General features: G+C 41.2%; 1 protein-coding gene across 1 annotated transcript; it reads right to left on the bottom strand.

The window, feature by feature from the left end:
- Positions 1 to 1,075: 1,075 nt before the first annotated feature.
- Positions 1,076 to 10,314, bottom strand: CPR48 (cuticular protein RR-1 motif 48; the record flags this gene model as incomplete). Its single annotated transcript, NM_001173237.1, is given in 8 exon segments — positions 1,076 to 1,150; positions 1,521 to 1,607; positions 2,855 to 2,961; positions 3,877 to 3,934; positions 4,589 to 4,743; positions 5,456 to 5,611; positions 6,569 to 6,659; positions 10,135 to 10,314. Coding segments are annotated over 8 exon segments (909 nt in total), but the record flags the coding sequence as incomplete, so codon positions are not given.
- Between the last annotated feature and the right edge of the window lie 5,734 nt (positions 10,315 to 16,048).

The raw sequence follows: 16,048 nt of genomic DNA, 5'->3' as shown, positions 1-16,048 counted from the left end.
TCAACCTTTTTTTTTACTGGTGGTAGGACCTCTTGTGAGTCCGTACGGGTAGGTACCACCACCCTGCCTGTTTCTGCCGTGAAGCAGTAATGGGTTTGAAGGCTGGTTAAGATATTGTACTAGAAAACTATGACTTAGAACTCATGTCTCAAGGTAGACGGTGTATTTACGCTATTAATAGCTATGAACTCCAGTAACCACTTAAGGTCAAATGGATCTTAAACTCTTCCTAATGCGCAAGTAATTTTTGTACAAAAAAATCTGTCAAAGAGTAGGTAATGTTATTCGATGTAGATGGACATTCCAAATGTTATACTTTGAAATCCTCAAGTCATTACGGATCCTCCCGATCCACTAACGGTGCTTTTAGGTACCTCAAGCACCGGTCAACGTTCTCGTCGAACCCGTCGCTTGCGACGAAGGGCTCGACGAGTAAATTAACCCACAGACACAGCCCACCGAGTTCCTCGCCGGATCTTCTCAGCGGGTCGCGTTTCCGATCCGGTGGTAGATTCTGCGAAGCACGGCTCTTGATAGGGTTAATGTTAGCAACGTCGTCAGGTTAGAGCCCCGTAAGACTAATTCTGCGAATTTACTAAGTATAACTTTTCAAGGTTACTAGAATAGGTAGGGGGAAATCGAAATTTACCTTAAAAAAAAAGCATAGCGCAATTCAGACCATAGTCGAGAAACTTCTATTCCATGTTAGGCTATGCGCTACGACAACGTGTTTATCTATACTAATATTATAAAGAGGAAAGATTTGTTTGTTTGTTTGTTTGTTTCGAATAGGCTCCGAAACTACTGGACCGATTTGAAAAATTCTTTTTCCATTAGAAGCCGACATTGTTCGTGATGAACATAGGCTACTTTTTTTAATTTTTTTTTTTTTTTGGTTTCATGTGTATTTTAATGTTTCCGAAGCGAAGTAAGGGCGGGTCGCTAGTTACAAAAATAAATACGATATTAACTTTAAAATATTTTATTAAACAATCCTAATACGAACAATTAGAAGCTTAAATTAATTTACAAAACTTTATATTATGTATTTTGGTGGTCCTTCGCGTCCATTAACTCATCCTTTGAAGGCGAATGCGTAGCCCTCACCGAAGCTGTGGGGACCTCTCTGCTCGACCTCGTTATCTCGATACTAAAAAAATAATCTATACTAATATTATAAAGTTTTTTTTATTGCTTAGATGGATGGACGAGCTCACAGTCCACCTGGTGTTAAGTGATTACTGGAGCCCCTAGGCATCTACAACGTAAATGCGGCCACTCACCTTGAGATATAAATTCTAAGGTCTCAAGTATAGTTACAACGGCTGCCCCACCCTTCAAACCGAAACGCATTACTGTTTTACGGCAGAAATAGGCAGGGTGGTGGTATCTACCCGCGCGGATTCACAAGAGGTCCTATCACTAGTAGTTGCCTCGACCCCACGTGATTGGGAGAAGGGCAGGAGAATGATGACAGTTTTGTGAGGTAACCAGGCTGGCTAATAAATCTACTCCGTTACCTGACCGTCGTCTTCGTTCAGATCCTGCGGCCGCCAATTCTGGGCGAGGTACTGACCGCCTCCAGGTCGCTGAGAGCCTTCGTAACCCTGAATTTGAAGTCATACGACACACATTTGCTTGATTACAACACATGAGATATCGTTACGATGGAAAATAAATTCAATGACAGCTCTCTGCGCTTATGCTCGCCTGGTACTTCGAAACGCTATGTTTTAGTCAAATTGTAGCAGTGGCATTTGTCAATAACAATTGTCAGTCTGGGTAAACGAGTTTGAGGGCCATTTGATGGTAACTGCCACCATTAATATAAATTCCTTCCATGTGAAAAGCAATTTGGTTTAAGCGACATTTTTGCAATTTTACAGGAGAGTGAGTCGTTTAAAGTAATTTTGGGGAAAAATATAATAACAAAATAAACTTCTTCAGCTGTTACAATTGGGTAAACATAATTGAAGTTCAATTAGAAACATCGAACTGTTGATGCTGATACTGAATAATGGACCATTAATTACAAAGATAAATGTCGCGTGTTAAGCCAAAAGTCGCTTAAACCAAATAGGTTTTCACCACTACTACTGGTAACCTCAACATCCTTTTCAATTTTAAGTCAAAGCATTAAAATGGTTATGTCTTAAATAAAGTTGAGACTTATCTATTAATACGGTTTACAACAATCCGAACGTGTTTTCAGAGATTAGTTCGTAGGAAAAATTGTATCTATCTATCTATCTCTTAGGTTTGTGGCGTTTCCTTTTAGATTTCGCCAATGTCAAGTGTATATAAAATATACTCTGCTTTCTATAGCGGGCTTCGTGAACGAGCAAGGTCATGTAATTATTTGTTGAATTAGCAAGTGACATTGATAAAATGAAAGGTGTGCTATGTCATAAGTCAGTTTTGTTTTTTTGAAGCAACGACTTAACTTTCTTTATGTCACTGACAATAACAGCACTTTGAAAATTTTCAATTAATTATAAAAAAAAAGAGGACAGTGATAAATTATGAAAAATTTAAATTAGTTCCGTATAAATTGATGATTTTTGTTTTCAATCAATGATCGTTGGCCCGTATAAACTTTGCTTTTCTTTACCTATCTTATTAGTTTTCATTTAACAGAACATAATTGAACAGTATTTGACAACGCAATAAAACTCTTGCAACAATGGCGTCGAAAAAAAAAGACAATTGCCATACTTAAAAAAATGGGAAGAAACCGTACTCTGCGTAAAGATTTGAATAAGGCGACAATTCTATTAAAGTGCTCTTGGTACGTTATACTCTCCTGGTAGGTTTGTAAGCGATTGTGCCGAGTTTGATCTCGGAAGCAGCTTACCTGATCCTGTCTCCAGCTGTTCTGGGGCTCAGGTCTCTGCTGATTGTACTGCTGCTGCAGCTGGTACTGCTCGCGTTGTTGAGCATATGCTTGCTGGTAATAGTTGTCTAGAAGAATAATAGGATACATATTTTATATTCTTTACTGATTTTTTATTTACGTTGTCTTCCTCGGTCTCCCTCATCAATAAATCAGAGATTGATAAGTCATTAATTACTAATTTTTTTCTATTACTTATGTACACAATTTTTTTACTTAGTATTGTTATGCCGGTATGAACAATGCCATCTGTCGTCAAATAGCAGAAACCTATATCAAAATAGCCAATACCGTCAGGAACGTTCGAGAAGTTTAACGCCATCTATTGTCAAATAGCGAAAACGGATTTCAAAATAGCTAGTACTATCGGAAATGCTCTCGGTATTTGTAGACATGTTATGTCGCCTATTAAAACGTAGAGACGTTAAATTATTTGGTAATCAGTTCTTTTACTCGAAGCGAGACTGTGAATGGATCACCTGAAGCGAATCGGAATAGTCATTATATCATAATTTATCTATGATACTTGCCAAAATAATGACTATTTACTAACTATATCTATCGATAGCTAATTACTTTGGTAAAATTATTCATTTCTTTTATTTATTTCTTTTTTTGTTATCTAAGCTGAAGCCTTGAGAGACTATTTTAGCGTAACCTTAACTAGTAGGTGAGCTCGCGGGGCTCAAACATGACGACGTTGCTAACATTGGCCCTAGCAAGAGCCGTGCTTCGCAGAATCTACCACCAGATCGGAAACGCGACCCACTGAGAAGATCAAACTCAGTGGGCTGTGTCTGTGGGTTAATTTACTCGTCGAGCCCTTCGTCGCAAGCGAAGGGTTCGACGAGAACGATAACCGGTTCTTATGGTACCTAAAAGCACCGTTAGTGGATCGGGAGGATCCGAAATGACGTGCTTGGGGCGACGTCGACTGCTTTCCATTCTGTCCGCAGGATCGGGAATGTATTAATTTCAATTACCCGGAGTGTGAGGAGCTACTGGCTCTGGACTCTTCGGGAGATGACTGCCCTCCAGGATCTAATAAAGACAACAATGAACAAATTTTTTGATTATTTTCACAAATCCTATTTATCGTCGCTTGATTATTTATTGAAAAAGCATCTAGTGCGAATCCAAAGGAATTCTTGATATATTAAGAAAAATGAGTACCAAGCGAAGACCATATTGTGTCTATCGATTTTAAATAGTTTTCAACGCAATCATATAAAAAATCAAAAGATGCAAATGACATCCTAAAGTAGGTAGTTCAAAAAAATTCCAGACTCTCGCTTGTACATATTCTGTCATGTGAACGCTTCCACCGCGCGGTGACGCGTCGTACCGCGCGATCATATGAACTTAGCCTTATATTTAGAGGTATTTACTGATTTATTTCTTTTACTTCGTTCAGTGTGAAACGAAAGCTAATAGTGCAGAAATATTTTTAAAGAAAAATAATAATATATACTGATAATCTATATACGTAAAGCAAAAACTTTGTATCCCTTTTTACGAAAATTGCGCGGACGGAGGAGTATGAAAATTCCCACACTTATAGAGAATATAGAGAAGGAGTGTAGAATGAAAAAGAACAATGCCAGGGGTAGAGAAGAGACCCATGCTGTCTACATACTAGTTTAGATAAATTACTAAATAAAGTACTAGGACATAATGAATTCAAAGAGATCTCACTTGGAAGCCTTCCTTGCCGGCTCTGTACTTCAGTTTCACCACTTGTCCATTGGGGTCCTTGTACTGATAGGCCCCGACTCTGGAGCCGTCCGGTTCTATGACCTCTCCGGCCGCCAAGCCGTTGTCTGAAGCGTATTCGAACCGGAAACTGCCCTCTGCGAATAAAAAGAAGATTTAAGCTATTGCATAGCTTTTATCGCGGGCTTTGAGCGCGGCGACCGAATCAAGAAGTTCCGTAACGCAAATTAAACCTAACACCCCCTCACTCCGCCTACCATGTAGCTCGCGTTCAACACATTCACACGTTGCGCTTGTGTAGTGTTTGTGAATAAGCGCGGGACGTGACGTCATAATGCATGCGCATCATGAAAAGTCTGCTCATCTCTCTCTCTCGCGCGGTCTAGCTCATGAGTGTGAAGGGGACAGTTAATGTTTTGCCTTTGTTAATGTTTATAAATATAGCGCGGTCTTACATATTTTATTTTTGTTTTAATATTAAATTATTATTGCCTAATTATAATTGCATAAGTTGATAACAAATGATATGCAATAGCTTTAACACGGCACTCCCCGAGTGCGACACGTATTTTTTTTACGAGCTCTCAGCCCACCTGGTATTAAGTGGTTACCAAACCTCATAGACATCTACGACGTAAATGCGCCACCCACCTTGAGATATAAGTTCTAAGGTCTCAGTATAGTTACAACGGCTGCCCTACCCTTCAGACTGAAGGGTAGGGCAGCCGTTGTAACTATACTGTATACGTTGTAACTATACTTCTGCTTCACGGCAGAATTAGGTAGGCACCTCCGTGCGCGGACTCTCAAGAGGTCTTACCACCAGTAGGATTTCTATTTATCCCGAACCCCAGCCCGTAATAATATTATGGGTTCTCTTGCCTGAAGTAAGTGCTTGCTTGTGGTGCAATATTGCTGCCTGTTTCTCCTTCGATGGATAAGGCGCTTTCCAGGGTTCTGGCTTTGGTAAAATTGGTGCAGGTACGGATGCGACGGTGTTGTGATCTATGAGACATAAAAATAGTTTAACAAGGTGATTCAGTCCTGATGTTCCCACGTCTGCGCCATTACAATTGAGCGCTTATGACATATCCTTCTTCAAACGAGGCTGGTGGAGAGTATTAAGCGGTAGGCAGCGGCTTCAAAATGAGATCTCTGTGATTCATAATGTCCTAGTACTTTATCTAGACTAGTAGGCAGCTTGGCAACGCCCCTGGCATTGCTGAAGTCCATGGGCACTCACCATCAGGTGGGCCGTATGCTCGTCTGCCTACAAGGGCAATAAAAAAATAAAAAAATAATTGGGAGTATTGTAAAAGACGGAAAATATCAAAGTTACATTGAAAAGGACAATGTTTTTTTTTAAAGAGAATATAATAGGCAGTCGAGATTACGGCTCATTAGAATTGGTGGGACGAGCTCAGGATCTACCTGGTGGCCAAAGGAACCCATAGACATCAACAACTGATACGTCGCCACTGATCTTGAAACATGAGTTCTAAATCTCAGTTTTTGCAGTACAACAACTGCCCCAACCCTTCAAACCGCATTACTGCTTCACGACAGAAATAGGCAGGGTAGTGGTACCTACCCGTGCGGCCTCACAAGACGTCCTACCACCAGTAATGTGGGCAGAAATGGGCAAAATGACTTTGGTGGAACTCTGGGCAGTTAAAGGCGTTGGAGTGTATGTACTAGGACGTTAGAAACTAGAGAATGTAGAAAAATAGGTGAAGATATATAAGAAACACAAAAACTTTGACGAACATTTTTAAATCGGCTTCCACAAAATAAATTGAGAATTGAGAACCTCCCCCTATTTGGAAATCGCTTGAAAATTAGGGGGAAAATTATCTTATAGACGTAACCATATTGAAAGAATTTAGATTGAACTTTGATAGGTTCCTTCTACTAAACTTCGATGGGACGTGTTAAGGAATCTTGATTCCTCAATATTCTTACCAGAGGGCCCAGGCCTCCACGCCTGCATGTAGCTACCCTGAGGAGTAACATCTTCTGTGGGAGTAAACAGGCTTTTCTGGTAGCGGTCAAGCTAGAAAGGCGGAAAAAATCATTTATTACTATTACATGAGGCGCTTTTGTTTGCAATTTTGAGGTGACTTTAAGCCCTTGGGACGTACGTGAAAAGATTTTGAGACATAAATCCTTTTGTTGCCTCTAATTATTTTTTATCCATTATTAATTTTAGAGAGAGTAAGAGAAACAAATATACTTCATTGCACACCAAAACGTAACATTAAAAAAAACAGTCAATTAGTACAATAGGCGGTCTTATCGCTAAAAGCGATCTCTTCCAGGAAACCGTATTTTAATTTAATTTTTAATATTAATTAATCTTTACATAATTTTAAAGTAAAAAAATGAAATTAATTTTGTAGAGCGTTTTTAAATTTTAGTACTAGGACGGAATGAATTCATAGAGTAACGGGATTCGGTCAAAAATCCTCACGTTGCGGATTCAAAAAATAACATTTCTTATAAAAGCCAATTTGATCATTTTAAAAACACTAAATTATTAATGAAATGTATCTACAACACTAAAATGTAGCCAGCTGCCATTGACAGATTTCTAATTTACACTTTCTAAATTAGATAAAAGATATAAATTACTTAGTTAAATATCTCTGAAACACCCATTATAATTACTTGAATAGATTAGATAGTTAATAAAATACGTAATGCCGAGTTTACATTACGAAATTAGTGTCATGCATGTTGAGCTCAGTTTCACGAAAGTAGTTTCGATATATGCGAAAGTAATTTCGTCAAAAAATTAGTGTCGCGAAATCCACAGTATCGCAGTAACCATGGCGCCATCACCATCAAAGCTAAATTATATGCTATATGCTATATTCAATGTAGCTAAAGAAATGCTTATATACCTATAAACTTAAAAAAAAGACTATCAAGAAAAAAAAGGTTGGTAGATTCGAGGATGGTCAACAAGAAGGCATTTAGGTGCAATGAAGTTAGTCTCTGAATTAGCAGATAAAGATCCTGAGAGTTATAAAAACTATTATCGAATGAGTGAATATAATTTTGCTTTTTTACTGTAGGTGTTTCGGGTCCCAGAGACACCGTTGTCGCTGATATTCATTAATAAGATCTATATTTTTATCTGTACTCCATCGTTGGTTTGCCATTTTCAACGTTTGAAGCGCGTCCGAACTAACAATACACACGTCCGCACAGCGCAGGCCCTTTCGCGACATTAGTTTCACGTCGCGTTTACACTATGAAATTAGTTGCATGACATTAATTTCACCAAAAAATCGCGCAGGGCACGAAACTAATTTCCAGGCATGAAAGTAATGCATGCATTACGAAAGTATTAAATTACACGTGAAACTGTTGGTAAAACTAATGTCACGAAATTAGTTTCATGCCACTAATTTCGTAATGTCAATTAGGTAGGCTTAAAAGCCGGCGATAAATATTACGTGTGGGAAAGAGACGGAGACGGAAGACAATTTCGGTTTCGTAGAGCGCTGTCTCTGTCGCACACTGACTACGGGACCTTTTCTAATAGTCGCTGTCGAGAGTGCAATAGAGACAACGCTCTACGAAGTCGAAATCAGTCGATCGTCTCTTTCTAAATTCGTTTTGCAACATTTATCGCCATGCAAGTATTTTTGTTTTCAAACTCATTTTACGAGTTAATATGAGGCGTCAGATCTTACTCGATTTGAAATGGTTGCCCAAGGACGATGCGCCGGCCGGAAAAGCGCGGGCCCGCCGACCTGTCACACACCACTTACCTTGTTATGCGTTCCTGGTACTTTGAGAACAGACTATAAACATTTGTTTGAAAAAACCGATGTCCGTGCTGCCCGTGGACATCGGCAAAGTTTATTTTTATTTATTAAGACAAATTCTAGCTATATATGTATTTTTTTATTTTTATTTTATTGCTTAGATGGGTGAACGAGCTCACAGGCCACCTGGTGTTAAGTGGTTACTGGAGCCCAGACACCTTGAGATATAAGTTCTAAGGACTTTTGAAGTCGTCGTGGCCTAAGGGATAAGACGTCCGGTGCATTCATGTTGAGCGATGCACTCGGTGTTCGAATCTCAGGCGGGTACCAAATTTTCTAATGAAATACGTACTCAACAAATGTTCACGATTGATTTCCACGGTGATTGATTTCCACATCGTGTAATAAAAATCAAACCCGCAAAAATTATAATTTGCGTAATTACTGGTGGTAGGACCTTGTGAGTCCGCGCGGGTGGGTACCACCGCCCTGCCTATTTCTGCCGTGAAGCAGTAATGCGTTTCGGTTTGAAGGGTGGGGCAGCCGTTGTAAAATGTAAAAAAAATGTATGTATGATGACAAATTATTGTTTTCCTACCTAATGGCTGGTAGCCTTAAGGACTATCCTAGTTGCTCATGATCGGTAGGTGAGCTCACGAGCTCAACCTAGGAGGACTTGCTAATACTGACCCTAGCAAGAGCAGTGCTTCGATGAGTCTACCACCACGGAATCGCGACAAACTGAGAAGATCCAGCGAGAAACTCAGTGGATTCTGTCTATGGGTCAATTCACTTGTCGAGCAAAAGTCGGTGCTTGAAGAGTCTAAAAGCACCGGAACCCGAGGATCTGACAAGACATGGTTGGGGTGACGACGGCTCTAGGTTGCGCCATCACCAGGACCAGAGAAAGAAAGAGAGAGAGAGAGAGAGAGATGTAGTCAGCACACAACATTGCATTAATGGTGTACCAATTATTATAATAACGTAGGTCTATTTCTGCCGTGAAGCAGTAATGCGTTTCGGTTTGAAGGGTCCAACAGCCGTTCTACTGTTAAAAATGGGATTTAGAAGTCATGCCTCAACATGGGTGGCATTACCGTTGTCGATGTCCGTGGGCTCCGGTGCTCAAACACCAATTGTAGCAATAAAAAAGTTTAACTTTTTCATTTTAGATGTACAAATTGAAATACCCGGTATCCGCGGAACAAATAATAGGACTAAGTTACCACTATGTGGTCATCATTCCCGATCCTGCGGACAGAATGGAAAGCAGTCGACGTCGCCCAAAACACGTCATCTCGGATCCTCCCGATCCACTAACAGTGCTTTTAGGTACTTCAAGCACCGGTCACCGTTCTCGTCGAACCCGTCGCTTGCGACGAAGGGCTCGACGAGTAAATTAACTCTCAGACACAGCCCACTGAGTTTCTCGCCGGATCTTCTCAGTGGGTCGCGTTTCCGATCCGGTGGTAGATTCTGCGAAGCACAGCTCTTGCTAGGGTTCGTGTTAGCAACGTCATCAGGTTTGAGCCCCGTGAGCTCACCTACAAACGTTAGGGTTACGCTGGAATAGCCTCTCAAGGCTACCAGCTTAGGTAGGAAAAAAAAAAAAAAAATGTGGTCAGCCTTGAAGAAACAGCCTCTTTTCTCTTCCCAGGTCTTCATGAGCGACTAAGGGATTCACCAGAGAATAGGCGGCAGAGTTCTCAGAGCATTTAATGGCCACCACCCAACCCACCACATAACACTCACGCATTCCGACTTGAAGACCGGTACAAACAGTAGAAGCCATGTTTTGACCTCGTGTGTGTCAAATGGACCAGCCAAAACTGGATCTCTAGTTCTACTCACATTTTGCTTGAAAGTCTGAGGCTCATAGAAGTCCGCCTGGGCCGCTACGGTCGTTACGAACAGACACCAAAAGCATATTAACTGTAACATAACAAAACAGTCTTCGTGAAAATAAAGTAAAAGAGTATCGTCAATGGAGCCAAATTGATTGCACATTATTATGGATAACTCAAAGACTATGCGACTAAGAATTAAACGTGCAACTTAACCTACGTTTTTTTTAATACTTAGATGGGTGGACGAGCTCACAGACCACCTGGAGTTAAGTGGTTACTGGAATCGATAGACATCTACGACGTAAATGCGCCACCCACTACGAGATATAAGTTGTAATAAGGTCTCAAGTATAGTTACAACGGCTGCTCCGCCCTTCAAACCGAAACGCAATACTGCATCACGGTAGAAATAGGCAGGGTGGTGGTACCTACCCGCGCGGACTCACAAGAGGTCCTACCACCAGTAATATCCCAGTAACAACATACAGCCCACTGAGTTTCTCGGCGGATCTCCTTAGCGGGTCGCAATTCCGATCCGGTGGCAGATTCAGCGAAGCACAGCTCTTGCTAGGGCCAGTGTTAGCAAACTCTCACACTGAACTCTTCTCCCATCCACGCAAAAGCCAGAATAGCGCCTGAATATTAACCTTTAAGATCTCTACATGAAGTTACTTCTCTAACCACTTTACACTTAACCAATAAATAAAGTACACAACTTGATTCTTTCCACATCTATCCGTCAACTTAAGTTATCGTCCGGAAGCCACGTCTTCCAAATCAGTGTAAACTTACCCTCATTTTTTCGGTGTTACGGTTAACAAATCGTCTAGTAATGCGGCGATAGTCTGTCGCACAACATATATAAGGTTGGGCAAAGATTATTGGAGCAAATAAAAACTGGTTTGAGAATGTTTTTTCTTTACGAGAACAGTGTATAAAATCGGGCAGTCAGTACATTTTGCATGCGTTTATTATTAGTTATTATTATTTATCCATTAGCGTTTATTAGTTCGAAGATTCTAGAAGAGTTTAATATAATTATGTCCTCTTTAATCCATGTATTTGATTCGAATGAAAATTCTGTGAAAAAACCTTTCGTGAAATATCACGTCAATAGCAAGTCGAATATAAGATTTTAATTATATATATTTTATATACCTCGTTGATACCGGTCGCAATTTTAGAGCGAAGATATAGAATTATTGTGTCGTCATCAGGCCTTGACACGTGTGCGTTTGTACTGAGATTAAATTTAATTTTTAAATGTTCAAATATGGCGGAATTAATTGGTAATGCAACCTACGTTTGAATCTTGTAAGATTATCTTAATATTGTTCGAAATTAAACTTCTTTTTTTTATTGCTTAGATGGGTGGACGAGCTCACAGCCCACCTGCTGTTAAGTGGTTACTGGAGCCCATAGACATCTACGACGTAAATGCGCCACCCACCTTGAGATATAAGTTCTAAAGGTCTCAGTATAGTTACAACGGCTGTCCCACCCTTCAAACCGAAACGCATTACCGCTTCACGGCAGAAATAGGCAGGGTGGTGGTACCTATCCGCGCGGCCTCACAAGAGGTCCTACCACCAGTAATTACGCAAATTATAATTTTGCAGGTTTGATTTTTATTACACGATGTTATTCCTTCACCGTGGAAGTCAGTCGTGAACATTTGTTGAGTACGTATTTCATTAGAAAAATTGGTACCCGCCTGAGATTCGAACACCGGTGCATCGCTCAACACGAATGCACCGGACGTCTTATCGCTTAGGCCACCACGACTTAAACTTACTTCTGTGTAAAGTTGTGAGGAAAAGGGGTGATGATCTTGCAAAACTACTCATCACCGGCAATTGGAAGGAAAGAGGCCTAGGGCGCGTAGTCCCATGCGCTGATCCAATCAAATTAAGACGACATTGGACTCCAGCATTAATGTCGCTATCCACTGCTCAGAGGACAGGAAAGAATGAAGTCCTTTCATAGTCCACATAGTCCAAGCAAGTGCTCCGTAAAGGTCACGACCCTGAGCACTGAGGATGCAAGGAGGAGGAGAAAATGACGGCGGGAAAACAAAACAATCATTTTACTTATCCTATTGCTATTAGACAAAAGTAGTAATATTATTGTATCGTCACCATTCCTTGACGCGTGTGCGAATTGTCTAGTTGATCGGACGTCGAAATAATGGATCGCTCGAGAAGTGTAACGCCATCTATTATCAAATAGCAGAAACACATATAGAAACGACTCGCCCTATCCTGAATGTTCTCGATAACTGTATACTTGTCGTGTCGATTATAAAAGCGTTGCGGAGATGACATGAAAGTTCTGCCCACTGAGTTTCTCGCCGGATCTTCTCAGTGGGTCGCGCTTTCGGTCCGGTGGTAGATTCGGCGAAACACTGCTCTTGCTAGAGCCAGTGTTAGCAACACTCCCAGCTTGAGCCCCGTGAACTCACCTATACGATAGCGTGAAGCTGAAATAGCCTCTCAAGGCTATCAGCATAAGTAGGAAAAAGGAAAAAAAAGCATGAAGGCAGTTCGTAATCGGTTCTACTCGAAGCGAAACAGCAATCTGATCACCTGAAGCGAAGCAGAAGAAGCGAATTGCGAATTGTAAAGTGTTCTAAGTGCTTAATAGAGTTTTAATTTGTACTTCGGTGAGTGTTTTATTTATCACGAGCCCCAGCGGTTGGCCCCAGCGTGGGTCGACACAGCGAATTTTTCTATTCCATTCTCTTCTATCAGCCGTCATACCAACACTCACTCCTCTCTCTCTCTCTCATATCGTCATTCACACACTCCATCCATGTCTTCTTCGGTCGACCTCTTCCCCCTCTACCTTGCACTACCATTTCCATACATCTCCTAGTCACATGCATCTCTTCTCTACGCATCACATGTCCATACCACGCTAACCGTCCGCTCTTTAGTTTGTTATTAACCGGGGCTACTTTCACACTTCCTCTGATATACTAAGTAAGTAGTACGTTCATTACCACCAAATAATACAATATATTATTTAATATAAATAAAATAAAATAATTACGTAAATAAAAGTACACTTTTATCTTTTACACATCATGTACATTTTGAGAATGACGTTCCAACATGAAAATAAAGACCTAACATTGATGTACCGAGTGTTATTTGCACTGTAACCTGATTGAGATCTTCGATTTGTTGTTTTGAGTTGTACAGCAATAATGCATTACAATGCACTTTATATACGAAATTCTGTTATGTTTTCACGTCAAGAGCACGCAACCGATTGTGACGCAATTCGGTATTGAAATAGTTTGAGCCATGGTAAGGAATATGGATGTCATCCAACGGCGGATCCAGGGGGGGGGGTCATGGGGTCATGGGGTCATGAGCTGGTTCTAGGACTTAGGTGAACCACTAATTGAACATAATGATTTTATTTATATATTTTGTCACTATACAGATTTTATGTAACTACATACCTTCAATATTTAATTAATTTAATAACTTTGTATGATGGCAAGCGTTTGGGAACGAGCGCATCGAAAATTTGACTATGTGACCCCCTCCTGGCGCCAAAGCTGAATCCGCCCTTGATTTCATCCCACTGCAGAGCTCGGGGTTCCGCCCCCGTCATGATAAGCGTCTTTATGTGGCTGGGAATTTTGAAAACCCGATCACAAGTTGCGCAATAGCAAACTACATTGGCAGTATTTAAATGACCAGTGGCTAAAAAATATCTATAAAAAAATATCTAGTAGCGATTGCATACCAGTATGCTTAGCTTTTTTTATTGCATGGGTAGACGAGCTCACAGCTCACCTGTTTTTAAGTGGTTACTGGAGTCAATAGACATCTACAACGTAAATGCCCAACCCGCCTTGAGATATAAGTTCTAAGGTTTCAGTATAGTTACAACGGCTGCCCCGCCCTTCAAACCGAAACGCATTACATACTACTTCACGGCAGAAATAGGCGAGGTGATGGTACTTACCCGCGCGGACTCACAAGACGTCCTACCACGAGTAATTTCATTTTTATTACACGATGTTATTCCTTCACCGTGGAAGTCAATCGTGAACAATTGTCGAGTACGTATTTCATTAGAAAAATTGGTACCCGCCAGGGATTCGAACACCGGTGTCCTATCCTTTAAGCCACGACGACTTTTAAAACTTGCTCTTGCTACGGCTTAAGTTAGAAAAGTCTCTCAGATGACGGCCTATGAGCTCGTGTGTCCCAGTCGACACCACGGTCACGAGTTCATTACACGTCATTACGGATCCTCCCGATCCACTAACGGTGCTTTTAGGTACCACAAGCATCGGCCATCGTACCGGTCGCTTGCGACGAAGGGCTCGGCGAGTAAATTAACCCACCAGACACAGCCCACTGAGTTTCTCGCCGGATCTTCTCAGTGGGTCGCGTTTCCGATCCGGTGGTAGATTCTGCGAAGCACAGCTCTTGCTAGGGTTCGTGTTAGCAACGTCATCAGCTTTGAGCCCCGTGAGCACACCTACTCGCCCGGTTACGCCGATATGTTCCCTCTAGACCAGCCTTTCCCAAAGTGGGCGATAACGCCCCCTTGTGGGCGCTGCAGGCCAAAAGGGGGGCGGTAAGAGACCCAGAAAAAAAATGGGGGGCACCGTGTAGAAGTTTAGGGGCGATATGTATTTTTTTCTAAGAGGACTCTTAGATACCGACTGAGCTCTCGCTATAGTGGTCTTAAAGTAGATGATAAAATGGGGACGCTAAAAAATAATTTATTCTCAAAGTGGGCAGTAAATAAAATAAGTTTGGGAATCCCTGCTCTAGACCATCAGCTTAGGTAGGAAAAAGAGTTCATTGAACCGTGTTTACTCAGAATAGCATTATAATAGTTTAGTAATGTTGCGTGTGAGTAGGTACGTAGCGAGGTTAATGAAGTCGCATTTGTTCACGCAATCCACTGTCTAGTCTACATAATGAATTTCAACACAATACTAATACTAAGAATTGTGTTATAAAAACTTAATTCAATTAAATACATATATGCATTTTTATTGGATTTCAGTGGACCTCTTCGATTTTTGTGACATACCCGCTATTTGTATAGGGGAGTAGACCCTTATGATGGCGGCCTAGGTTTCCCGTATTTTTATTTTTGTTGTTTAGATGGGTGAACGAGCTCACAGCCCACCTGGTGTTAAGCGGTTACTGTAGCCTATAGACAACTATAACGTAAATGGCGCCACCCACCTTGAGATATAAGTTCTACGGTAGTATAGTTACAACGGCTGCCCCACCCTTCAAACCAAAAAGCATTACTGCTTCACGGCTGCAATAGGCAGGGCGGTGGTCCCTACCCGTGTGGACTCACAAGACGTCCTACCAGTCGAAAAACCCAACCTATTCACTGGTGGCCTAAGGGGCTATTCCAGCTGCGCCCGGACTGGTAGGTGAGCTCACGGGCTCAACCTGAGAGAGTTTGCTAACACTAGCCCTAGCAAGAGCAGTGCTTCGCAGAATCAACTACTGGAGGGACCTCTGTTCTTTATACCGTATGTTCCATTTTAACGTTCAGTTTTCTTCTAGCGAGTTTTTTAACGTTCTCGATAGCGTAAAAGTTAACTCAAGTTTGTATGAAGTTTGAACGTTTGCCTACGTTTGCCGCTAGGGGCGATGTTCCAACTTCATACATATTTCAGTTATCTTTTACGCTTTCATACATACACTAGCAGCCCGCTCCGGTTCCGCTCGGGTCTTTAACAAAAATTTCAACGATATTTGACGTTGTTTTATTTTTTTAAATAAAAGAACAAATTGTAGTTAGACGTATGCTGTCGCGACACT

The sequence above is a fragment of the Bombyx mori genome, chromosome 24 (assembly GCF_030269925.1).
Source record: "Bombyx mori chromosome 24, ASM3026992v2".
NCBI classification, from domain to species: domain Eukaryota; kingdom Metazoa; phylum Arthropoda; class Insecta; order Lepidoptera; family Bombycidae; genus Bombyx; species Bombyx mori.
The sequence above is the reverse complement of the archived record's forward strand: the minus strand, read 5'-3'. Positions and strand labels throughout refer to the sequence as shown.